This window comes from Carya illinoinensis, chromosome 3, assembly GCF_018687715.1.
Source record: "Carya illinoinensis cultivar Pawnee chromosome 3, C.illinoinensisPawnee_v1, whole genome shotgun sequence".
Lineage (NCBI taxonomy): Eukaryota > Viridiplantae > Streptophyta > Magnoliopsida > Fagales > Juglandaceae > Carya > Carya illinoinensis.
This window is the reverse complement of record NC_056754.1, coordinates 54,409,633-54,433,900: the sequence shown is the minus strand read 5'-3', so window position 1 is coordinate 54,433,900 and position 24,268 is coordinate 54,409,633. Positions and strand designations below refer to the sequence as shown.

The 24,268-nt window shown below is 35.9% G+C and overlaps 4 protein-coding genes across 6 annotated transcripts; 2 read left to right on the top strand and 2 right to left on the bottom strand.

Moving 5' to 3' along the window:
• Window positions 1–1,319: 1,319 nt before the first annotated feature.
• LOC122305380 lies at window positions 1,320–3,967 on the bottom strand. 2 transcript variants are annotated; one of them, XM_043117876.1, is made up of 4 exons: window positions 3,691–3,967; window positions 3,041–3,141; window positions 1,854–2,927; window positions 1,320–1,780 (listed from the first exon to the last, which is right to left on the bottom strand). In XM_043117876.1, exons 1-4 carry the CDS (start codon window positions 3,781–3,783, stop codon window positions 1,768–1,770), a joined length of 1,281 nt encoding a protein of 426 aa, XP_042973810.1. In that variant the 5' UTR covers window positions 3,784–3,967; the 3' UTR covers window positions 1,320–1,767. The 2 variants fall into 2 exon arrangements, with proteins under 2 accessions (XP_042973810.1, XP_042973809.1); XM_043117875.1 differs by having other exon boundaries at window positions 1,862–2,927; window positions 3,691–3,965.
• A 1,784-nt stretch (window positions 3,968–5,751) lies between these two features.
• LOC122305377 (heterogeneous nuclear ribonucleoprotein 1-like) lies at window positions 5,752–9,785 on the top strand. Its single transcript, XM_043117871.1, has 2 exons — window positions 5,752–6,079; window positions 8,419–9,785. Exons 1-2 carry the CDS (start codon window positions 5,858–5,860, stop codon window positions 9,499–9,501), a joined length of 1,305 nt encoding a protein of 434 aa, XP_042973805.1. The 5' UTR covers window positions 5,752–5,857; the 3' UTR covers window positions 9,502–9,785.
• A 3,891-nt stretch (window positions 9,786–13,676) lies between these two features.
• Window positions 13,677–17,754, top strand: LOC122305376 (protein NRT1/ PTR FAMILY 5.2-like). Of its 2 annotated transcripts, none has more exons than XM_043117869.1 (4): window positions 13,677–13,935; window positions 14,535–14,752; window positions 15,724–16,295; window positions 16,694–17,754. In XM_043117869.1, exons 1-4 carry the CDS (start codon window positions 13,800–13,802, stop codon window positions 17,586–17,588), a joined length of 1,821 nt encoding a protein of 606 aa, XP_042973803.1. In that variant the 5' UTR covers window positions 13,677–13,799; the 3' UTR covers window positions 17,589–17,754. The 2 variants fall into 2 exon arrangements, with proteins under 2 accessions (XP_042973803.1, XP_042973804.1); XM_043117870.1 differs by having other exon boundaries at window positions 13,804–13,931.
• A 27-nt stretch (window positions 17,755–17,781) lies between these two features.
• Window positions 17,782–24,259, bottom strand: LOC122305375 (BRCA1-associated RING domain protein 1). The gene is made up of 13 exons (XM_043117867.1): window positions 24,014–24,259; window positions 23,776–23,829; window positions 23,591–23,661; window positions 23,168–23,263; window positions 22,611–23,044; window positions 21,492–21,830; window positions 21,271–21,371; window positions 20,857–21,043; window positions 20,627–20,733; window positions 20,405–20,495; window positions 19,811–19,976; window positions 19,011–19,129; window positions 17,782–18,518 (listed from the first exon to the last, which is right to left on the bottom strand). The coding sequence occupies exons 1-13, from the start codon at window positions 24,106–24,108 to the stop codon at window positions 18,171–18,173; spliced, it is 2,208 nt and encodes a 735-aa protein (XP_042973801.1). The 5' UTR covers window positions 24,109–24,259; the 3' UTR covers window positions 17,782–18,170.
• Window positions 24,260–24,268: the final 9 nt, after the last annotated feature.

Below are 24,268 nucleotides of genomic sequence, written 5' to 3'. Positions count from 1 at the left end.
CAAGGAATGTAAAAGACAGAAAATATACAAAAGAAATATCTAAATACATTCAACTAATAAATCAGTGAGGACAAAAACTTATTTATTTTTAAAAATTATTTCTCTCTTTTAACTAATTTACTTTTATTTTAAATTCGTCATATTAATTAGTGCGACAGAAATCGATAAGGCTTAAAAATAAAAATAAAAATATTAAAACTCTAATGAGCCATAACGAATACTAGAATATTTGCAAACGCATTTACACGTTACAAACAGGGGAAAAAAATTGTCGGGTCACCTTCAATCGGTGCTGGCTCCAAATTATTCTCTAACATAGAAAATATCATTTTTTTTTTCAGTTCCGTTAGGTGTATAAAAATACGTGTGAATCATTTTCTTTTTAGAAGTTTGATTCTCTGTTCATTTAAAAGAGCTTTTATGTCTTTCTTTTTAATAGTCTGAGTCAATATTCTTTTCTTGACTTTATCTCTTAACTTAGTTTTTGATCTTATCTCAATACTAAATTATAAGTGGCTGATTTGACCCTACACTTTCCATTTAAAACTTTTGACTCTTGTGGGAAGTTTATTTGAAACTTTGCACACATCAAGTTTCCAGTCTCCTTCTAAAAATAAACTTTTTGGCTGAAGAGACGACTTCACGTACAAGCGCTTAAAAATAGTTTAATACTTATAAAAATGTTCTAGGGGACTGTCCAAAGTGAAGCCCAACAACCTAGGCCCAGGTTGTAATTAACCCATCAAGGGGAAATTGGAGGGTGTATTCCAATGCCTTCACTTGAAATGGTGTCATTTTTACTTCAGGGTGTCGGAACTAACTGAGCATGCAAAACAAAGAGCAAGTTATTTTGATCAATGTTATGGTTCTTCTAACTTGTATGATCAAGGAGTCTTTGTTCCAAAGTTCAGAATTTGCCAATGTCCAGCATTCCAAATCCTCCTCTACCTATGCAGTAACATGCAAGACAAATAAAAGTTACTTGAAATCATGTGGTTTTATAACAGGAGATATGTCCTGTTGAGTATGAAAGCTGAACCCAATTCCTATTAGTTTTGTAGCATCTTCATCAAGGAGAATAGCCATTCGATGATAAGTTACAACTCTAACCACCCTGGTAGCAAGAATAAGCCACATAGTAAGAGCTGCTCTCACACCTGCTTATCTATCACCAAAGTCTACTATCTAAACTTTTATCGTATCATACACTTGCATTTGTAGTATCATACCCATTTGTATGCATTTGCATCACTGACCTCAAAAAGATGTCGATCTACTTTCTTGCAATGGACCAAATACTTCATTTCAGGATTTCAATGTGGTAAACCAATGTAATGCATATATTCAGTGTAAAAACATCTTACTGCAACAAAATTATATTGTCTGAAGCTTATGATTTTCAGCTCACACCACATCACACCATACCACACAATATAGCAAATTGGGAGTCTTTGCTCGTAATGACAGTGAGATCCCAATAGCCAGGTGAGTTAAGGTAGGCTTGATAATGTAATATTTATTTTATACATATATTGTGAATGGAAGAATGTACACATACAAACAACAACAAAACAAAACAAGAGAGAGCAGCAGCAGCAGCTGGAGTGTGAAACGGGAACTGGAGACACAACACTTAAAATACTCCAAAAAAAAAACATATCACAAGCTTGTCTAAGATACACCTGGAGTACCAGAAGTGTAAGCTTCAAGCAACACCCCCCTTCAAAGCTCTATCCAATCTCGTTTCAAATGGGGTAGAGTGCCAATTCACTCTCTTATCCTGCATACACATCCATAAATATAATCAGAACCACACCATCAATTAATACAAAACCCCCAAAATCCTTACTTACACATGTACCTCTCTGTACTTGCTGGTCGTGTTTGGTATTCCTTTGTAGGAAGAGGCAGAGCCAGAATCTTTGGCAGGGACAGTGTTGTGACTCCAGTAGGTCCCAACTGTGCCTATTATGGGCATCTCATCGGGACTTCGACTCGGAGACCTCCTTGGTGAAGAAGAAGCGGAAAATTGCTTGAGTTCTTCGACAGTTAACGCTCCTAAAATCGGTCTATCGTCTTGACACCTGGAAGAATTTGATCCTTGTAACATGCTTTTCTCGGGCGAAATGGTATTAAGACAGTTTGTGCTAGTCTTATTGACAGGAGTAGTCTCGGATGAAACCAACCAGTTGGAAAGGCTCGCATCAACTGTTATTTCTTGGTTCAACTTTTTAGATTGATCAGTTTTTGACCTGAAACTGAATGATAATTCCTCAAAACTTGGATCCGTACCCAATGGAACACAGGGTTCTTGATTTGAGACAAAGTTCTCTTTCTGAGGCTTCAATGGTGTCCCCCCTTTAGCCTTAACAGCTTTCCACTGTGTAAGATTTTCTACTGGGTTCAGCACCGGATGGACATAAACACTCCTATCTCGAGCATATGGGTTAGACCCAATTGGCTTCACTTCCCCATCTCGCAAAGCACATATTGGCATAGGACTTTCAACCTCCTCGGTAAATATATGAGCTGCAGAAATTGTTCTTCTTGATTCCACAATTCTATCATCGTCATCATCCTCGTATAAACCGTTATCCTCGATTCCACAGTTATCGTCATCATAATCACAATCAAGATCACTATCCTCATTGTCTGGTTCTTCGTACTCATCATCGCTGTCCCTGCAATTTTGGTACCTATAATTTGATGGATAAGATCCTGAGCCTGATGTGATCGAGCTATCTTCTGAAGAGGACTTCGATTGGTTTGATTTTGCTACATTTTGCTCCCCTTTCTTCCCACCTCCTTCACTCTCCAATGAAAAATCCTGACTATCATCACATGAAACATGTTCATAGGTTTTGACATTGGAGTCAAATGTTACTTTCTTTCTGGCCCTGAAGCCCAACTCTTCCTCAACCTCATCCCTACGACCAAACACATCAGAAGTTATATTAAAAATCAAATATATATTTTCCTATCGAATAGTAACAAATGGAAAGTAGTAAAACCCAAACAGATGTAGAATTTGATAACCAACCGGATTTGTAGAATTTGCGGAACTGGGGTGGTTTTGGGATTTTGGGAGGCGCCCTGCGTCAAAGAAACAGTAGATTGCACAGGTTTGCAACTTACAGTTCTCTGCAACAAATTTCAGAATTTAATTCTAGCTCTTTTATTCACTAAAACAACAATCAACTTAAAGCTCCCTTTGGCTGCTGGGATAGCGTAGGAAATTAGAAAGAAACCAGGTTTTAAATCGTCAAGAAACTGCGCGTAAAGATTCAACAGCGCAACATAAATGGCCCGTCCTTTTTGAAAACAAAAAAACAAAAGGTTAAGGCAGAACCTAGACGACGCAGTAACCAAAGCTTGAATATTAAAACAATTATCAATCGAAGCTCTGTTCGGCTGCTGAGAAAACCTAAGAAATAAGAAAGAAAACCAAAAATCGAAACTTCAAGAAACTGGCCAATACATACTCCACTGTTTTTAACTTTATTAACTTGACTATCGGAGCCTTATCACGTAAAAAGCAACAACAGAAACAGAAATGAAAGGAACAAAAAAGCTGCAAAATGCGGATGCCCTTGTTTCTTTCTTTTCAGGCATATTCTGAGGAACTAAATAAAAGATTCAACGAAAACGGTAAACGGAAACCGTAATCAGAGCTGGAAAAACAAAACTTACTTGGTGATTACGAGGCCGAACCTTGTTCCGGCTCTGTTTCCCTCGTTTCCTCCCATCTTTAGAGGAACCAAAACAAGCAAGAAAGCAACCCATTCGAAAAAAATGTACTTCCTCTCCTAAGGATTGGCTAAACCGGCTTTATATTCGCGCAGGGAAGTATCTTTGGCTACTGGGTTTTCATCGTCTCCAAGAAGCAGAGAGAAAGAGGAAGGGGGAGTCGGGAATCGGGAATCGGGATAGACTCAGAGAGCGAGAGTGATTTTATTTTATTATTGAAAAAAAAAAGAAGGAAGTGACCGTTGGTGACCCAAGGGGCGGTAGGGACAAAACGGTCTTTAGGGATTTGAAACCAGTGAGAGAGGCAAAGCTTTTTCTAGGAATTGTCTTTTCTTTTCTTTTTTTGTATTTTATTTTATTATTATTGGAAGAAAGTGACCGTTGAGGCTTAGGATTCCTGTTTGTGAATCTGTGATCACTTCACAGGCTGTAAAATATGGATCAATGAGAATTCAACCATCATCTGAAAAAAATAATAACGTTACATATAATTATAAAATATATAAATATCATATAATTGTTTTAAAAAAAATAATCTACAATTAAAAAATTAATTTTTTTCATATAGATTCTGTATTAATTCATTTTTTTTAAAGAAACTGCACGATGTTTGCATAACTACGACTTCAAATATTATTTCTTTTTTGAAAAAAGTGTAAAATTTATTATTAAAAAATTAATTATTTTTATAAATTTTTGATTTATTTATTTATTTTAAAATAATTATATAATATTTACATATTCACAACTGTAACTATATTTTAATATAAATTTTTGTTTTCTCAACCTTAAATTCAGTAAAATCAAATTATTGATTTATATTTTTTTCTTCCATTTTACAAAATAAAACTTACAAAATTAGTTTGGATTACCCGAATTGATATTTAAGGGGTGATTGCAAATTTTTAGTGATGTGTGTCTTTAAATCGACTATTGTCAAAATAATAATGGAGTAATAATTTTATTTATAAGTTTACTTATAATACTTATTTTGTTAGTTTCTTTTTTAATTACTACATGTCTTTATAATTGTACTTCTTATTTTACTTACAACATTTATTTCGTTAATTTTTATTTGAATTAATTTCAAATATCAAGATTTTCAACATATCAATATAATTGATACGTGGATAAATAATTTTTTATGAGTTTTTTCAATTACATTTAGTATTTTTTAATTATTTTATAGAAATAATTTATAGACTTTTAGAATGAGCACAATCTTTTGAAATAATATAGGGAAAACTTAAAATTTATATGAAAAAATTAACTTTTTTTATAGCAGTCCCTATTTTTTTCTTAAAAGAGTGCATTAAATAATAATGCTAGATATAGGCATCAAATAAAAAATTCACATACAATCTCTTTGTAAAGAAGTCAATCTCACTAATAAAGAATCATTTTTTTTACATTTTTTTGAGGTGGGGTCTATTTTTTTACAAAGGTTTATGTGAGACTCGTTCTATTTGAAATTTGTACAAATTATTTCTCTATTTATAATCTATTTTAAAATCAATTGATATGTTCTACTTCATCAAAAACATTATTAAATGAGTAATGTTATATATAATCGTGATGTATGCAAGTGTCGTATCATTGTTTTGAAAAAAATAGAATTTATTATTAAAAAATTAATATCTTTTATGTATATTTCGTATTTATTCACTTTTTTAAAATAATTGTACAGCGCTTGCATACTCACAACTGCAACTATCATTTCTCTTATTAAATTTCTTATATGATTTGAGTTTTAAGTCTTATATAAAGTAAACTATTTGTATAATTTTAGGATGTATAAGTTTCGGATAATTTAAGAAAGACTCTATTTTTTTTATTTCAAAATAATTATACAATTCTCTAAAACTATATGTATCATTAATTTTACATAAATACAATAATGCATTAGATTTAAAATAGAATTGCAATAATGATTTTGTATGTATAAAGTATAATCGGGAACAACCGAAATTATAAACATAATAAAGCAAAAAAATATTTCTTCATTTTTTTCAGATGCCTAACTCGGCGTCGTTTTCAAACATAACCCTAACTATCCCTTCCCTCCCCGATTGAGTCGGAGGAAGAGAGAGAGAGAGAGAGACAGAGCGCAATGGATTCGGACGAAGGAAAGGTTTTCATAGGAGGAATAGCGTGGGACACGACCGAGGACACTCTGAGAGACTACTTCGGTCAGTATGGCCAGGTCTCCCAGGCCGTCATCATGCGCGACAAGCCCACCGGCCGCCCTCGTGGCTTCGGCTTCGTCGTCTTCTCTGACCCTTCCGTCCTCGACAGTGTTCTCCAGGATGGACACACCATCGATGGCCGTACGGTCAGCAGCCTCTCAACTCGAACAACTTCTTTCACATTGATTTCTTTGCTTTCTTTCCCTTTGTTTGTCTGCTAATTTTTTCTTTTTAATTTCTGGGGTTTGTTTATCGTTTTGGTCAAGTCGAGTGGGTGTGGTGTGTTCTAATTTTAATTGGATGTGAATATATATTGAAACATTTTGGTTTTCTGGGTTTTTGTCTGGTTACTGCTTTATTTCGATCTCTCTTTGAGGTATAGTGTTCTATAACATTTGCTTTCATGTTAATTTCGATTGGTTTTTGTAGGATGTAATATTAGTTGCTTTTGTTTTTTCCTCTGTTTATTGGATATAACGCATGGTTTTCAGTATTTTTATGTGCTGCTGGGCTGTTACGGAGTTTAGGTCTCTGGGGCTTGATCGGAGTTGTGTTTCGTTTAACAAAACCATAGTTCGTATTTTTTTCCTTTTAAAAAAACGTTCGTAATATTTCCTGTGGCAATAAATAAACTAAAAGCATATCACCCCATTGTGAAGTGACTCCATTAAAGGCTAATAGATTATTCCGTTTCCATGGTTTGAGGGGGGGACTTTTTGCACTTCCTTGAGTTTGTGAATTTATGGTCACTGCAATGAATATTACTAACACCTTCTCCTTTTATTTGTTTTTCTCTATCGGAAATGCCCATCTCTCAAAGAAAAATACGCTTATATATAAGTGGTTAGTTATTCATATTTTTTTTTATAAGAAGATATTTTATTGACATAGAAATAGGCATAGCCCATGTACACAGGAAGTATACATGTGATTACACCTTGTTAGGAACTAGAAATGGTTACAAGGAAAACATGGAAGCTGAGACCATTTAAGTCTATAGCAATGGCCCACATAAATTAAGTATTCTAGAAAAACTCTCAAAACTCTTTCAAGGAGCGCTCACGATCCTCAAAATTTCTATCATTTCTTTCACTCTAGATGCACCAATGTAGACAAATGGGAGCCATCTACACAGCTGCAATCTGTGGTATCCCCATGATCCCTCTCCAACTAGCTAGTAGATCAACCACCCTCTCCGGCATAACCCATGCTAATCCCACTTTGCTGAAAAAGTAATTGCATATGGCCCTCCCAAACTCACAATGTAGAAGTAAATGATCTACTGTTTCACCGTTATTTCTGCACATACAACACCCGTCAATGAGGATAGGCCCATGTTTCCTTAGATTTTCAATGGTCATAATCTTCCCCGGGGATGCCGTCTGAACCAAAAAAGCAAGCCTTAGGAGGTGCTTTACTCCGCCAAATGCTCTTCCAAGGAAAGTGATTACTAACTTGAGTAGTGAGAGCCTCATAGAAAGAGCGGACAGAAAATTTTCCTTTGCTGGAAGGCAGCCACACCAACTTATCCACCACTATATCAACATGTCCAATGGTGTATAGCAAGTTAAAGAACTCAACAAGGACACCTACTTCCCAATCATGTGCCTCCCTAATGAAACTAACATTCCACAGTTGTGAACCATTAGTAATTTCCCTCAAGTCAGCCACCAAAGCATCTTATTCCCATGCAATTCTGAAAATAGAGAGATAAGCATCCTTAAGAGCCGTATCTCCAACCCAAACGTCATGCCAAAAACTGATTCTATTGCCATCCCCCATACACAGCCTAGTGTGGCTAGAGAAAGACCACCGACCTTTTTGGATATGCTTCCATAACCCCACTCCATATGCCCCCCTAATTTCATTAGAGCACCAACCCCTCCTTATACTCCCATACTTAGTATCAATCACCACCTTTCATAATGCTTCCCTCTCATAATTATATCTCCACAACCATTTCCCAAGAAGAGCAGTATTGAAGGCCTTCAAATTGTGAACCCCTAACCCGCCACCCTTCATTGGAGAGCTCACCTTGTCCCCAACTAAGTTAAACTCATCGCCAAGTCCACTTCACAGAAAATTTTGTTGGAGCTTCTCAATCCAAAAGGCAACACTAGCTGGGTGAGGAAATAATGACAAGAATTATGTGGGAAGGTTTGAGAGGGTACTCTTTATTAAGGTAATCCGACCCCCTTTAGACAAATGCAACCTTTTCCACCCAGCGAGCCTTTGCTCTATCTTCTCTAACACCTCATCCCAAATAGTCTTGGCTTTGAATGATATCCATATACCCTTGCAAAGAGACAAAATCTCTGTTTTGGTTAATTTACAAAAGGACTTTTCATATTTTAACATAAATTCTTTTTGCATAGTATTTAGTTTCCCTCAATCTTTGTATGCGTAAGAACAAATATTTTTATGTTTGTCTTTCAATTGTGTTTATTATGTCCTATAGTTGTTTAAATTTCATTGGGCTACACAGGTGGAGGCAAAAAGGGCTTTATCAAGAGAAGAACAGCAGACTTCCTCTAGAACTGGAAATTTCAATGCTAGCAGAGCCTCTGGAGAGGGAGGAAATTTTAAGACCAAAAAGATATTTGTTGGAGGGTTGCCTTCCAACCTGACAGAAGATGAGTTTCGTCAGTATTTTGAAAGTTATGGACAAGTAACTGATGTGGTAATCATGTATGACCAGAATACTCAACGGCCTCGTGGTTTTGGTTTCATAACGTTTGAAAATGAGGATGCAGTCGATAGAGTTCTTCGCAAGACGTTCCATGACTTGAGTGGTAAAGCAGTTGAGGTAAAACGAGCCCTTCCTAAAGATGCAAATCCTGGTGGTGGAGCACGGGGTGGGGGCTATCAAGGTTATACTGCCTCTGGGCCAAATTCAAATACATTTGATAGTCGGACAGATGGCAGTAGATATATGCAGCCTCAAACTACTGCAGGTGGTTTCCCACCGTACCCTGGCTATGGTGGACCAGGCTATGGTTATGGTGGTTATGGCAGTTATGGTGTTAGTGGTTACGGAAGTGCAAGCACTGGATTTGGCGGTCCTACAGGGGCATATGGCAACCCAAATGCCCCTAATGCTAGTTATGGAAGTGGGGCGCCTGGTGGGTTAAAAAATACTTGGAGTGGCCAGACTTCTCCTGGGTATGGCGTTCCAGGCTTTGGCGGGAATGCAGGGTATGGAACTGCAGCTTCTTGGAATTCTCCAGGTGGTGTTGGTTTCATTTCTGCCCCACGGGGTCAATCTCCAAGCGGGGCTTCTGGGTATGGGAATCAAGTTTATGGATACGGTAATTATGGTGGAAGTGATAATCCTTATTCTGGTGGGTATGGGGCTGCAGGGGGGCGTGGTGGAAGTGCCCCAAGTAGCAATGCTGGCGCCGGTGCTAGTGGAGCAGAGCAACAGGGGATGGGTGGTGGCTACATTGGTAGTGGCTATGGTGACACAAATGGAACTTCAGGGTACTCCAATGCAGGATGGAGATCTGACCCTTCGCAGGCTGCTGGTTATGGGGCTGGCTATGGTGGCACTCAGTCCAGGCAGGTTTAACACTAGTGATCCAGTGATTTGGTTTTCTATCAAACGAACAGTTGTGGAAGAGTTCATACTTCCCCGCTTGTAACACTGTAGCAAAAAGGATGGTAACAGAACACGGATGGGTTGGATCACTTTATTCTCAGGTTTGATTGCTCTATTTCCCTAGTAGTAGGCAGTAGCATCTCTGTTGTTGTTGTTGTTGTTGTTATATTATATTGTGACAAGAAGTTTTTGGTAGTAGTAATTAATATTTGTCCTTTTACCTTTATATGAGGAAGATTTGAAGTTTCCTTGAAGTGGGTATGAGCAGTTCGTATTTTGTTGGCCTTTTTCTCTCATTGTGAATCAGAAAAGTATTAATATTAGTTTTTTTTTTTAAATTCTCCTCCCTCGGTCAACCCCCCCCCCCCCCCCCCCCCCCCCGCGCGGGGGGCGCCTAGCACACACAACCCCACCAAAATCTATACATTCTTTTATTTACCACCATTAAATGTCTCTAGCCACTACAACAAATACTAGCTCTTGCCACTTTTTTTTTTTTTGTTTTCATGATTTACTATCGTGGAAAAAAGTAGCCTTTTGCCATCAAAATTATTGGAGAGAATAAATATAGGCGTTTTTCCATGAGATTGTCGTGGTCAATAATGTTTGATGGCAAAAAAATTTATTTTGTCACCAAACTATAAATTGTAAACTTTTTACCACTATATGCTCAGTAGCTAATACGTATTTGCTACCAAACTGTAAACTTTCATGAAAAATGAACATTAGCAATCATACAAGATGTGGAGAAAAGATGGAGTTTGACAACTATAATTCATTTTGTGATATAATTGACATTACGAAGTCTATTACAAACATGTTCTTTGCACAACAAGATACATCACAAAAAATTTTATGCCACTATATTTTCCATGAATATTATCGTGGGAATTGTATTATTTCTAACTAAAAATATTTGTGGGTAAATAAATTTAAAGTATCACAAGAGCTTAAATTCAAACATCTTTAATTACCATGGACCAAATTAGTTTTTACCATAAATTAGATTCGTAAAAAAAAAATGTATCTTTTTTCACAAAAAATTAAATAAATAAATTGGTGGCAAAAGTAGTATTCCTCATTTATTATATGCCCCCAATATCCCGTGAAAGATTTTGGTGGGAAAAAAATTTTTGCCATTTAATCCTAGATTATGCGATCACTCTCCACCGTGGAAAAAACAGTATTTGTTGCAGCGAGTGTTCCTTGCCTTTCTTGTCACTCCCCAACCTGTCCCTCTTACATATGGTTAATTGAGCAATCGACTCTACAGCTCATTTTGTCCCCTATTATGATTCTGAATTCTATTGCCAATAGTTTCTTATTATCGAATGCCCACTAGGAGAGGAGAATGTACGTTAAACTTTTTTATGAGTTATTTTGTGATTGAGTTTGTTACAACCAAGAGAAGGCGGCAGTCACATTTAAGTTATAACCCCAAAAGATGTTAATTTGAAGTTCCCCCAAAATCACTTATAATTAAAGTCCGGTTTCACGTGGTAAGTATCTAATGCGGGACTCATGAATACCTTTGTAACTTACTCATTCTATGTGAATTGTTCTTATTTTCAAAAGTGAAACCGGGGTGTTACAAACTCATCTGAAATTACTAGCTCTGATACCATATGTAACAATCTAAATTGTGTTGGTGTGATCAGTGCTGTATGCTCGAGAATTTTCCAAGCAATACAATTAAGCAGATGAGGTTTTAATGCAAATTTTCAGCAGAAGTTTTTTACAATCTTTTTTCTTTCAATGACAAGTTGACGAACTTAAGCTATGAGCTCTTCGGCCAAATTCGAATGGGTTTGATCCGAGAATTTTTGGACGTACAGCCAGTGGAGTAGTTGAAATTGAACCATCCATCTTCACTAGAGACAATTGTGTGTAATATTTTGAATTCCCATCAAATATCTTTGTCATCCCAATTGCAGTCGACAAAATCAGATTAAGGATCTCCGAAACCCAGGTCAAAAGATGTTTGCCAAAACGCCACTCCTGCTAGAATATCTCAAGGTCTCATCGCAAAAGAAGCCAAGGTTACATTTAAAGCCGAAGCCAATTTGACACGAAAAGTTAACTGTTTGTAGAAAAATCTTTTAACGTCTTCAGTACCATTTCAAGGGCATTGACCATTTGTGCTTCTTCCTCCTCCTCACAACCCCTCAGTTTTCCTTACCAACAAGGCATTGCCAAAGCGGTACGTGTGGGTTAGCATTCGAGGGAGTTTGGTGCACTGCATCTATCTACTTCTTCACCATCGAAAGCCCATTTTCGTGGGGTCAATGATAGGTGTACTTGTTTCTTTGATTGGCTAATAATCATCCTTAACATAATCCAAAATTAGATACATATGTGGTCTGCATAGATGTTCAGCCTTGACAATCAAATGATAATGCAGGTGTTTCAAAATTTTCGGACCCATTAGAGTTTTCTGTCTGCTTTATTATTGGTTCCTTTGGGGCGGATCTAACAATATGAAATGTCTTTAATGCTTATTGTCTTCATTTACAAGCCTTGTCTCTATCAGGTTCTTGCTTAGTACTGTCTTATATATCAATTACTACTGATCTTCTCTGCCTCTTGAAGATTTCAGTTTTCAAGAAAAGCACACGAGTAGACTAGCTTGATTTTCTAGAATTTGTATTTGAAATTGCTATAACTTTGGTTTAGAAGGAAGAATGATCTACCAAATAATTATTTAAGGTTTTTCCATATGGGAAGTAAAAAAGATGTTCAAATGCTTTAATACATCATGGCTCTTTCCAAAAAAAAATATATATCCACTTTAAAATTTACAAAATGAGTTGTTGTTAGTTAGGTTATATGAAAGAGAAGTGTTATAACTACCACAAAGAGATTTCACAAAATTAAACTTATATACTGACATGACTTTATATGATATGTTAAATATATATACTTTATAATCATAATAACTTTACAATTTAACGTATCACATCAAGTCATAACGTCAGTTTGTGAGTTTATTTTTATAAGATCTCTTTGTAACTAAAACATTTCTGTATACGAAAATAAAGTCCAAAATAGAGCTTCAAATGTGACTTGTACACGTGTACTCCATAAGCAGCTTTGTCCATATATACCTTAAATGTACAGGAGGATTAGTCACTACTCTTGGAATTGAAATTTAATGAACAATGATTCCATATGTTAGAATTTCCTATCCGTCATTATATGGAACCACATGCATGAAAATCATCTAAGAGTTGGACCCATCATTTCCCTATTTCACCAACCATCATATATATTTTATTTTATTTCAATTTTATATATATTAATATTTAATGCCCATCAACTAATTAGATGCCATTTTTCATAGATCATATACCATATGAACATGCACAAATATTAACGACAGCTCAGGATCATTTTCAGCTTCATATATATATATATATATATATATATATATATATATATATATATCTATATAGTAGTACTAATTCGTGTGGCCTACGAAAAACAAATACAATATTACACAATACATGATGACAAATATGCAACATGTGATTCAGAAAAAAATTAAAAGAGAAAGAAAAACATGTGATTCAGACAGATTAATTAATTAACGCTTACAGAATTTTCAAATATACGTACGTCTTGATTTAGTTGAAAATTAACCATTGGATATTATAAAGATCATTTCTAGCTCATCGATCATGATCATCTGATGATCTTCAAGCATGCCGATCAAGGTCCTAATTCTAGTACTAATATATATTGATAGAGTTTTGCTATATATAAATAAAGTCGCGTATTAATTTGTGTACTAATATTGATCTCTTCATATTCAAAATTTAAATCAGTACTGTTTTTAATAAAATCTACTTTTTGATTAATCATATTAGATTGGTGTATACATTAATATACAGTTGTGGTTGTAATTAGATTTTTCTATATTGATAACTTGTTCGATATTCCCGATGCAAATATCATCGCAAAAATTTTAAAGTGTAGAACAAAACAAGAGAGGTTGATAGATGTTTACTATTAATGGGCTATACATGCAGTTGATAATTACTAAACCATATGTGTAGGAAAAATTATTATAATATCCAAAAATAAAATAAAATAATGGAACGAAAATAGAAAAGGAAAGAGAGATGATGAGGAAAGCAAATGGAAAAATCTTTTGTCTTGGAGGTGGTAATAAAGGTAGAGACCTTGCTGCTAAAACTTTATAAAAAGCTTCTAAACTCACATGATCTCAAACAAGACCCTAAGTATAGAGTCGTCTCTAGCTATCATTAATGATGGCAACGGTAGAAGAGAAAGGGTTTGCAGATGGAAGAGACGATTACACACAAGATGGGACTGTGGATCTCAAAGGTAGATCCGTTTTAAGATCAAAGAGTGGAGGATGGAAAGCTTGTTCCTTCATTGTAGGTAATCATGTTGCCTACGTACGTACGTTTCTAATTTAATAGTAATAGTAGTACTGCATGTCTTTTCCCCTTCGGTTGAGCGAGTCTTCATGATCAATAGCCTTTCCATCTCAGTGGTACTTTTGAATATATATTAAAACAGCTAGGCCAAACTCCCCCGGCCAGTACGTGGCTGAATGAATATGAAATTTGGATATGGTAACTCTATCTTTCATGTGCCGTATGTGTTAAGAGGAAGAAGAAGGGGAGGAAGGAAGGAAGGAACCATATCAGAGCTTCTCTTAATTAATCCTGGCCAAACCTTTGAGACCTATATATATATATATATAGCATCGCAACCAAGCACAGATTAATTTGCTTGGAAAACATGATATATCTGAGATGTTATAATAATGAACCGTACTTGCTGTTATCATATCTGATAACTTTCATCGATCCTCTTTTCACTTCGAATAACTGATCATGATCTGCATATATAAATCTCCTCCACTGCTTAATTCATAAAGTTTTCGAAGTTCTATCAGTTCTAACCTTCCTTCTTTTTTTCCTTCTTTGTTCCCTAATGGGATATACATGCATATCATGTATATGTTTTTGTAGGATATGAAATCTTTGAGAGGATGGCATATTATGGGATAGCATCAAACCTAGTGCTATATTTGACAAAAGAGCTCCGAGAAGGCACTGTAAAATCTTCAAACAATGTCACCAACTGGGTTGGTACCGCATGGATGACACCCATTTTAGGTGCATACATCGCAGATACTTTTCTTGGCCGATACTGGACTTTCGTCATTGCTTCAGCAATTTATCTCGTGGTAATTAATGTCCCTTTTTTTGGTTGTGAATTTATCGAAGGAGTAGATGAGACACGTACATTAAATTCAAAAGCAGATGCTAAGATTTTCTTGGCAGTTGTACATATATATATATATATATATGCCATCAACCATGCATAATCGAACACGCATGCAGTACCTGATCTGATTATCCGGTTATGGTTCAAAGGAATAAGAACCACAAGAATTCTGATTCTCTGTTTGATTGAAGTTTAACAAGCTGGCTTAACATTTGTGAAGAGCACATCGAGATCATGCAGCTCGTACCAGTCAATATTATATATATATAAATATATATATAATTTACTATATATATAGGGTAATTAGCCACACAAAAAGACTTGCGGTATCGATTTAATTACCAGTAAATGTTAATTTTTAAAAGTAGGATAGATATTGCATGTCAAGTATACTTTGTCAACTACATATATTGAATTCATTAAATTGTAGAATTTCAAGTGGGTAAATTAGATTTATTAAAAGCAAAAAGAAATTACATAAGAACAGAAAATTGATCGTGTACGTGGAGAAAATATAATTAGAGAAGATTTATAAATCATCATTAATCAATTTTTTTAATCAGGTCATTAATTAAAGGAATAGATCACTACAAAAGTGGGGATACCAGTTCTTTTCTTCCTAGGATCTCTCCCTTCTACATATTATATATATATATAGTAGGAAAAACAAGACAATTAGGAGCTAATTAATTCTAAAACATTAGAAAAAAAATAATCTATTATTAAATAGAAACTCAATTTAATTCATCTAATATCCTAATTTGAATTTAGTTTTTTAATATCCTAATTTGAATTTAGTTTAATTTACATTAAAGTTGTGTGTGTGTGTGTGTGTGTGTGTGTGTGTGTGTGTGTGTGATTTTACTTTTCTATTGATTGTTCGTGACATGCACAATATATTAATTCATTCCTGTACGTAATGGAAAATAGGGAATGTGCCTCTTAACCCTAGCAGTCTCAGTGCCAGCATTAAGACCACCATCTTGTGGTGCTGGTGTTAAAGAAGAAGATTGCACTAAAAAGGCCTCATCTTTGCAAGTGGGTATTTTCTATTGTGCCTTGTATATAATAGCTTTTGGGACAGGTGGAACCAAACCCAACATTTCAACCATGGGGGCAGACCAGTTTGATGACTTCGATACCAAGGAAAGGACCCAAAAGCTCTCCTTCTTTAATTGGTGGATGTTTAGCATTTTCTTTGGCACTCTCTTTTCCAACACTTTTCTGATCTACATACAAGACAATGTGGGGTGGAGCCTTGGTTATGGCCTCCCAACAATTGGGCTCTTGGTTTCAATTTTGGTTTTCTTGGTAGGCACTCGATTTTATAGGCACAAAGTTCCTTCAGAGAGTCCTACAACTAGGATAGTCAAAGCTCTTGTGGCTGCAATAAGGAAATGGCAGGTACCTGCCCCCGATGACCCAAAAGAGCTTCATGAGCTGAGCTTGGAAGATTACGCCAAAAATGGGAAACTCAGAATTGAGTACACCCCTCTCTTAAGGTTAACCCTCTATACTTCACCATATCACTTTCATACTGTCTATCATATACATTTTACCTTTGAACAACTTAATTTTCTGTTCCCAGTTTTAGTTTCTTGAGAATGGCAAACAGCCAACCGGGAAAGAATATTGAAAAATGATAGCATTTTAGGAGAGAGCCTCCATCACTTTTAGCTTAATGTTTGGGATAAAATATAAGAAATATTTTACCTATCATAAAAATGTTTATGAAGTAGAAACTTGTGTTTTCAAGAATTGGATTGACCAAAGTAGTTCTCATGTTAAATAAAGGTACGAAAACAATGCAAAGAGAACTAAATTAAACTACTTGCAAGCGCGCAACCTTTGTGGTTCTCCTCCATTTCCAGCCACCTCAATCGCATTGCATTGCCTGCAGATTCCTTGACAAAGCAGCAGTAAAGAAAGGGTCAAGCTCACCATGGCTGCTATGCCCAGTGACCCAAGTAGAAGAAACCAAGCAAATGGTGAAAATGGTTCCTATTTTGATTGCGACTTTCGTACCAAGTGCCGTAGTAGCCCAAGTAGGTACACTTTTCATCAAACAAGGCACCACCCTGGACAGGAGCATGGGTCCTAATTTCAAAATCCCACCAGCATGCCTCACAGCTTTTGTAACAATCTTCATGCTGTTCAGCATTCCAATCTATGACCGCTACTTTGTCCCAACAGTAAGGCGCTACACAAAGAACCCTAGAGGGATTACATTGCTGCAGAGACTAGGGATTGGACTTGTGTTGCATGTCATTATCATGATCACAGCTTGCTTGGCTGAGAGAAAGAGACTCGGTGTTGCAAGAGAAAATCACATGTTTGGCAAACATGATACAGTTCCCCTTACTATTTTCATTCTCCTCCCTCAGTTTGCATTGACAGGGGTTGCTGAGGCCTTTGTGGAAGTTGCAAAGTTGGAGTTTTTCTATGATCAAGCTCCAGAAGGCATGAAAAGCCTGGGGACCTCATATTTCACTAGCAGCTTGGGGATTGGACACTTTCTCAGTAGTTTTCTTTTAACAACAGTTTCTGATATCACCAAGAGAAATGGTCACAAGGGTTGGATTTTGGACAATATAAATGTCTCTCATTTAGACTACTATTATGGTTTCCTGACCATCCTGAGCTTTCTCAACCTCCTCTTTTTTCTGCTTGTCGCAAGGATGTTTGTATATAATAATGAAGTGACAAAATCCGAGAGGGGCATGGCAATGGAAGCTTCAGTACTGAGCAAAGCTTCATCTCGAGATAATGAAGTCTTGAAGACAGGAATAAGCTGATAGAATTGTTTGTATATTGCTTGCTTTTCACAATTAAATACAATCCATCATAAGGGTACCTTACAAAAGTTTTACCCGCAAGGCTATAGTAACTCCTACACATACATATATATATATATGTATGTATATGTATAAGCTACTGAAGATGATGGCATTCTAAACCCAATTAAATGACTGGCGTTGACAATGACAATGAATGGAAACTAATTAGGATCAAATGCCAGAACAAATAGGTCGAATTCATTACAACCTTAACATCTGATGTAAATCAAAAAATAAAATCAGATCAAAAGAATCCTTTTTTCTCCAATAAGTAATGATAGGAAACGAATCTATTACAAACATTATGACATCCGCAGCTAACTACAATGCAGAAACTTCAAATATCTGCATCAAAAATGCTTTATCAGCTAAAGAAATGCTGCAACCTACACAGAAACTGATCCTAAGTGGAAAACGGAAACAGGACTCTATCTAATTTTATAGCTTAGCTTAATCATATACATGATGAGGGCTTTAAGCAAGCATGATAATGATCCCCAACTGATAGTAACAAGAATATATCTGATCACAAATGCTTTCTCAGTTAACAAGAGGCTGCAAGTTGCATGCAGCAATTGATTCCAAAAGCCAAGTGTGACCAATGACTTGGCATCCTAGGTCAGCAGCCACATCCTGTGCCTCAGTCAACCTCTTCCAAAGAATATCTACTTCTTCTCCTACCTTGCATCCTTGCGGGGAATCGAGGTTATAAACAACTAGTATCCTTGACAGAACTACCTGATCATCACAGCTTTGTGCCACCACTTCTTCTTTACTTTTCAAAACAGTACCTCCTGCAGTTGTAACCAGGTTTTGCAGATCTTCCATGTATCCAGGCACAAAATCACCAACAAAATAGAACTTCAACCCATTAAAGAGCTTTGGTGCCTGGGAAATAAATAAGCAAATCGATTATTTCAACCTGATGGGAAATTGAAGTAACATGGGACAAAACAGATATGATAATATGTTAGCAGAGAATGAAATTTGCACAATTATTTCTCCAGACCAAATTGCAATAATAGAATAACTCAACATGTGAAGTCCTGCATAAATCACCCCATCCCACCTGAAACCAGGTTTTGCTCCAAGATGTTTGATATGACACCAAGATAGTTTACCAGCCTTCTTATGGCCCATTACATTCAGCCAAAATATTTCAGGGAAATTCCCATATTGAGAACAAATAGCCAGGACACAACAAGATGACCACCCCATTTCTTGTGACTTATTATGATAGAATGGTCTGTTAATTTTCTTCCAGACATTCCAGTTTCAAGACAAATCCAGTTGAACTAAGATGCTCATAAAAGTTTGAGCATGCATAATCTATATATTCCCATTGTTCATGTCTGCCATGCATCAGAGAATTGGACTTACATTATCCAAGCCCATAAGCCTGCCAGTTTTGGGGCCATTGCAACTCCCATGGTTGTCAAGATCAACTTCATAAGGCTCTTCATCCACGGGGTGCATTGCTTCCATACAAGCCTTTACCCCTGCAAAGCCAGCATTTCAAGTTACATCAGTACATAAAAGTTTAATCAATAAAAGGAGACTTAGAGAAACAAGATTGAGGGGGAGAAACACCCTCAATATAAGCACTCTCAAAAAATCTAAATTAACCCTTTAAAAAAATCTATAGGATTAAGTTTCTGCTAAAATTCAAAATGTAGCCCCAGTTTTTGTAAAATACTTTTAATTGTTTTGAAAACCTATAAGTTTGGCCCTTACAATTTTTAAAAATCCAAAACATATTTTTTTCTTTATAGAAAGAACCCATAGCATGTAGCCTTTTCCTATTCACTCCAGTCCCCTTTAAATTTCTAATTTTCTCTTCCACTTTCTTTTTTCTATGTGACTTTTCTCTATTTTCTCTTGAATTCCGTTCAACATTTTGTTCTTTCTTTTATTTGTGTTCTCTGCTCCACATCCACAACTTGAAAAGAAAACACTAAATATGCTAAGTTTTTAATTATCGGTAATTTGTGATCCTTCATTACACAGACGTGTATCATATATCCTTAATAAAAACTTACTGAAAATATTGCTTATATCTTAAAAACTACTTATTATCATAGTTTGATCCCCCAAAGATGAGTTTCTGGACCTGCAACTGGTCTCATACAAGTCAAAGAGCTAATCAGCACAACAAAAAAACAATGTTAACAGCAACTTACAGCCAATTTTAAGGATCCATCTCCCATTCAAAATGGCCATGAGAACTTTAAGCGTCCTAGTACATGCACCCTGTGCGTCAGTGGCCGCAATCACGTGTGTGACATTTGGTTTCCAATACTTGGTGACAGTTGCACCACACATGCTTGCAAACTTGAGCACAAGAACCTGAAAAGAAATATTTAGAAAGAAGAGATGAAAAAGCTAATCACTTGATTACTTCCAAACTAAATAATCTGAAGAGCATATGCTAAAATCAAGTAGAGAATTTGCTTTGCCATAAATCTTCAGTGCCAGGTGCTTCAGTTAACAATTTCTTTTTTTCTTTTTTCTTTTTTCTCTTGTGTGCTTATCTGAAGAGCTCAAAGAAATCAAGTGGCAAAAATCATCTTATAAATGTAATGATATTTTGTCAAAATGCCTTCTGCAAATACAGATTAATCAACAATAAGGTCCTTGCAAGCAAGGAGATCCTTGCAACACACAATCTAGGAATTTTGAAGTATCGTAGAAAAAGAAAACTATTTCAATTTCCACCAAATCATGACAATGACTCAAGGGAGTGATTAAAAAGACAAAAACCTATTTAAACTAACCTTTTCTTCAGTAGATAGAGCAGATCCACATATAACCCATTCTTTAGCTCCATCCCTAGGAGCTACCCAAAGTATGGGCTGCGGAGGGGCTCTACATGCAGAACAGCAGAAAATTAAATGATACTTTCAACATAGCTATACACTATTTATAACTTTGAAACATTGAAAACTGATTCAGTTAGTTACGAAAGCATTAAAAAACCTAAGAAAATGGAGTTGTACCTCTGATTTGGCACCAGATTATCCTTAAAAACATGTTTTCCAGATCGGGATTTCTCATTTGGAAACTTGATTGAAGTATGAGCAGGACAGAGCATGAGAAAGTTTTCCTGCAAGAAACAAAATAAAAACCCATTAACAGTTAAAGCTTAACACATTACATTGAAAGATCAATGCTACAGTCAATAAATTATATAATCATGATGCTGAATGGAAAAGTATATTGCACTTACATGATCCCAGCGACAATCTGACATTTCCACTGCACAGGGAACATGATAGCTTTTCCGACAGGATTTCGCATAGCAGCCCAGGGCGGCTCCCTTTCGTCCACATTTGCCACACTTGATCTTTAAACCTCTTGCCACTTCTGCCTTCAGATTCTTAACAGTGTCATTAACAAAATACACCTGCGGTGCCCTGCATTTTGAAAATTATTATCAGTTTGTCTAATAGCAAACGCATGACAAGTAAAGGCTAAAAATGAATTTATGTATGTTATTGACAATAAGAGTTTGAACTAAAAGAGACTTAAGTTAAACCAGAATTATCCCTTTTCCTATATTTTGACCAAAGTAGGGCAAAATATACAAGAGACATAATATCATCAAAATCAAGTGGAAATCCTTCATTCCAAGATGACATACCAATCAACGCACAGCCTGTGGACATGTATAACATTTGAACGGCTTGCCTCATCTCCTACTACCATTTTCCCATTAGCATAATGCAAAATTGGGCCAGTGTTCTGGATAAATTTAGTGTAAAAACAAGTAGATTAGCACCAAAATTATTTATGAAATATGAAGCATATTGACTTCCAATGCATTTTCTAGCAACAAAGCGATGAGAAATAAGTAAATTTTACCTTGGAGATTGCAGGGGACTGGCAAAATGCACAAATGCTATTACTCATATGTGAGGCATCCAAAACTAAAGGTTGCTGTGCAGCAACAGGAGTCACCCTAGATTCAAGTTCCAATTCAGAATTAGGAATCATAAGAATCTCAGAATGTGAGACTGGTGGAATACAACCATGTCTTTCAATCCTCAACCCTGATGGTCCATAGGTTAATTTCTTTTGTCTCTTGATATCCCTTGAATAACCATCTTCGGTTTCAGAGGCAGAACTGTCATGCCTCAACTGCCTAGTCCTGCTTTCAGAATGTTTATTGGATGCTCTATTGATCAAAGGGTTTTCTAGACTCTGAAAATGTGACGAGGTACACATAAGGATTCAATAACTGCTATAAAAATTAAGAGGGGAAATTAAACATCACATCAATAAACTAAACTTGTTTTTCACTTTGCATCCTAAACTACTAAAAGCCTCAATTTGCACCTTAAAGGTCGAATCATAACTAAAGATGCCACTTGAAAAATAGAGATAGGTTTAGGGTGCAAATTGAAACTTTTGGTAACTTGAGGTTTAAATTGAAAAATAGGTGGTTGTTTTGTGTGAAAAGTAAAATTTTCCAATACTAAATTCAAATCACACACTGCATCTATTTGCCACAATACCAGCTAAAAATTGTAGTAGCACAAAACACACTTCAACAGAACATAATGGGGAAAAATCTAAAGTATTGCTATGCAAATATGTATTTGGTGGAACCAATTACACTCTACCTATGACTGATGGCGTATCAATTTTCATCATTTCACAATTTTATCAATTTTACAACATAAATGCCTGGAATCACTGTTTGTCTGCAACTATCATTGTGGAGACTAAGTCAAACACAGAAAAGGTAAAAAAAAAAAAAAACACAGCAATAAGGAATTGTAAAACAATCTACATCAACAAAATTATGTAAAGACAAAAAAAAATGTCATTTCTTATGAAAAATATATATAATAAATAATCTGAATTGATGCTAATGCATGCAAATAAGACATCAACCTGAATACAACAAGGTCAATACCAAAAAACATTAAAATATAAGTGACAAAATTATTATCAAATCTACAACTCTTAATACCATACATGCACACTGCCCCAATAAAAGCTTTCATCATCTGAGCCCTTAGTATCACCAAACGAAGGAGGGGTATCTGGTAATGACTGAGACACCTGATTCATTTCTATTTCCCCAACCTTTTGCTCTTCAAGGCTCTCAGGCTCCCTTTGTGAACTCAATGGTGGTGGATTCATACCCAATGCATCGTTAAATTTGACTCCTTCCCTACCACCTTTACCCTCTATGGGAGTACTGTATTTCTCAAATTTTTCATTCAGGCCAAACCCATTTTCAACAGAACTATTCAAATTCAATGGAATTTGATCTTGCTTATTAGCCAATAATGGAAAGATTAACTGTCCGCTGCCTGATTTATCCCTCTGGACAATGTCAGAGGGTTCCTGACTACCATTACCAGTATAAAGGGAAGCCTGGAATTGCTCCAAAACCCTCCTGGAATCTACAAGATCAATTATAAAAAACTATAAGCCAACAAATAACCTATAATTCAAAAATGAGTCATAAAGAACCAAAATTCATTAAAACAACGTCTATCGGATGAGGGTACAATTAGTGGTTGTACCTGAAGGCACACGCTGAAACAGATTGGCACAGAAAGTAGCCTCCAAACCCCTATATATCGTTACAAGATTATCCATGAAAGGTGCAGGCCTTAAGTCTGCCAACCATAAGAAGATTGATAAATCATTTATATCAACAAAGAGAAAAATAATAGGTAAGAATAGTTCTCTTACTGAAGTAAAAGATACTAATTGGGAAAAGGAAAAAAATAAAGATGTAGCATGCCTATGCTTGGTTTTCTATGGAGAATATGTTAATTCCTTTGTGGTATTCTCACCCAAAAACTTACAAAGTATGCTTAAAAGCAGTGGAGCCGGAGGTACTGTTCAGCCATAGTACAAACTTTTTTTTCTAAGTATTAGTACAAATTATTTTGTTCAAAGAAAGCAATAAAGACCAGAGGTACCCAAGATTTATTACATACCTTTGTTAAAATAGAGAGCTTTACAGACAGGGCACTCTGAGTTAAGCTGTGCTGAGCAGGGTATGCAGGAACTACATGGAATTCAATTCAAAAACGCAAACCCAGAACACAAATTAAATTAAGTCCAATTTGTGAAAAAAATAAAAACAGATTAAGATCAAGATGAAGAGGAAGAGGAAACTAACTTGCAGAAAATGTGATTGCAGGAGAGTAACATTGGTTTGGCCAGCAAGTTTAAGCTGCAAAATCAACATGAAATCCCATTATAGATTACAAATACAAAAGAAAGAAATCATTGAGGCTATGCTTGGTTGGGCACTAGATTAGGAAGAAAAAAACATCTATCCCGATCAAAAGTCATTTCTTTCATCCGAAAACCAAACACGCACAAAAAGCAATAGAAAAAAATAATGAAGCACATACCAGAGAGGGCATTTGAGCTCGAGACCCAGTTTCTGAAAATGAAGAAACCACGGGTTCAGAAATCTACTGCCGCCATTATCAATAGAATCCCCCATTGACACTGAAAACGCAGATTCGTCTCCCAGAAAATGTGTTTGTGAGCCTTTGTCGCCACGGTGAATGCGTATTTTCTTTATATATATTAATTTACTGGGGCTTGCTTCCCTTGGCCGTTCGAAACCGAGGTCTCGGAAAGCGTGCAGCCACGTGAACGGC

What these genes read in the sequence shown, in the direction of transcription:
- LOC122305380 (XM_043117875.1), bottom strand. Translation starts at nt 3,783, where the DNA reads ATGGGTTGCTTTCTTGCTTGTTTTGGTTCCTCTAAAGATGGGAGGAAA. An exon ending in CCGCAAATTCTACAAATCCG is followed by an intron (nt 2,928 to 3,040) that starts GTTGGTTATCAA and finishes GTTTGGTCGTAG; the next exon opens with GGATGAGGTTGAGGAAGAGT. An exon ending in CGACCAGCAAGTACAGAGAG is followed by an intron (nt 1,781 to 1,861) that starts GTACATGTGTAA and finishes ATGTGTATGCAG; the next exon opens with GATAAGAGAGTGAATTGGCA.
- LOC122305375 (XM_043117867.1), bottom strand. Translation starts at nt 24,108, where the DNA reads ATGGGGGATTCTATTGATAATGGCGGCAGTAGATTTCTGAACCCGTGG. An exon ending in AGTCCCCTGCAATCTCCAAG is followed by an intron (nt 21,372 to 21,491) that starts GTAAAATTTACT and finishes AAATTTATCCAG; the next exon opens with AACACTGGCCCAATTTTGCA. An exon ending in AATCTGGTGCCAAATCAGAG is followed by an intron (nt 20,496 to 20,626) that starts GTACAACTCCAT and finishes TTCTGCATGTAG; the next exon opens with AGCCCCTCCGCAGCCCATAC.
- LOC122305377 (XM_043117871.1), top strand. Translation starts at nt 5,858, where the DNA reads ATGGATTCGGACGAAGGAAAGGTTTTCATAGGAGGAATAGCGTGGGAC. An exon ending in ACACCATCGATGGCCGTACG is followed by an intron (nt 6,080 to 8,418) that starts GTCAGCAGCCTC and finishes TGGGCTACACAG; the next exon opens with GTGGAGGCAAAAAGGGCTTT.
- LOC122305376 (XM_043117869.1), top strand. Translation starts at nt 13,800, where the DNA reads ATGATGGCAACGGTAGAAGAGAAAGGGTTTGCAGATGGAAGAGACGAT. An exon ending in AGCTTGTTCCTTCATTGTAG is followed by an intron (nt 13,936 to 14,534) that starts GTAATCATGTTG and finishes ATGTTTTTGTAG; the next exon opens with GATATGAAATCTTTGAGAGG. An exon ending in GAGTACACCCCTCTCTTAAG is followed by an intron (nt 16,296 to 16,693) that starts GTTAACCCTCTA and finishes CATTGCCTGCAG; the next exon opens with ATTCCTTGACAAAGCAGCAG.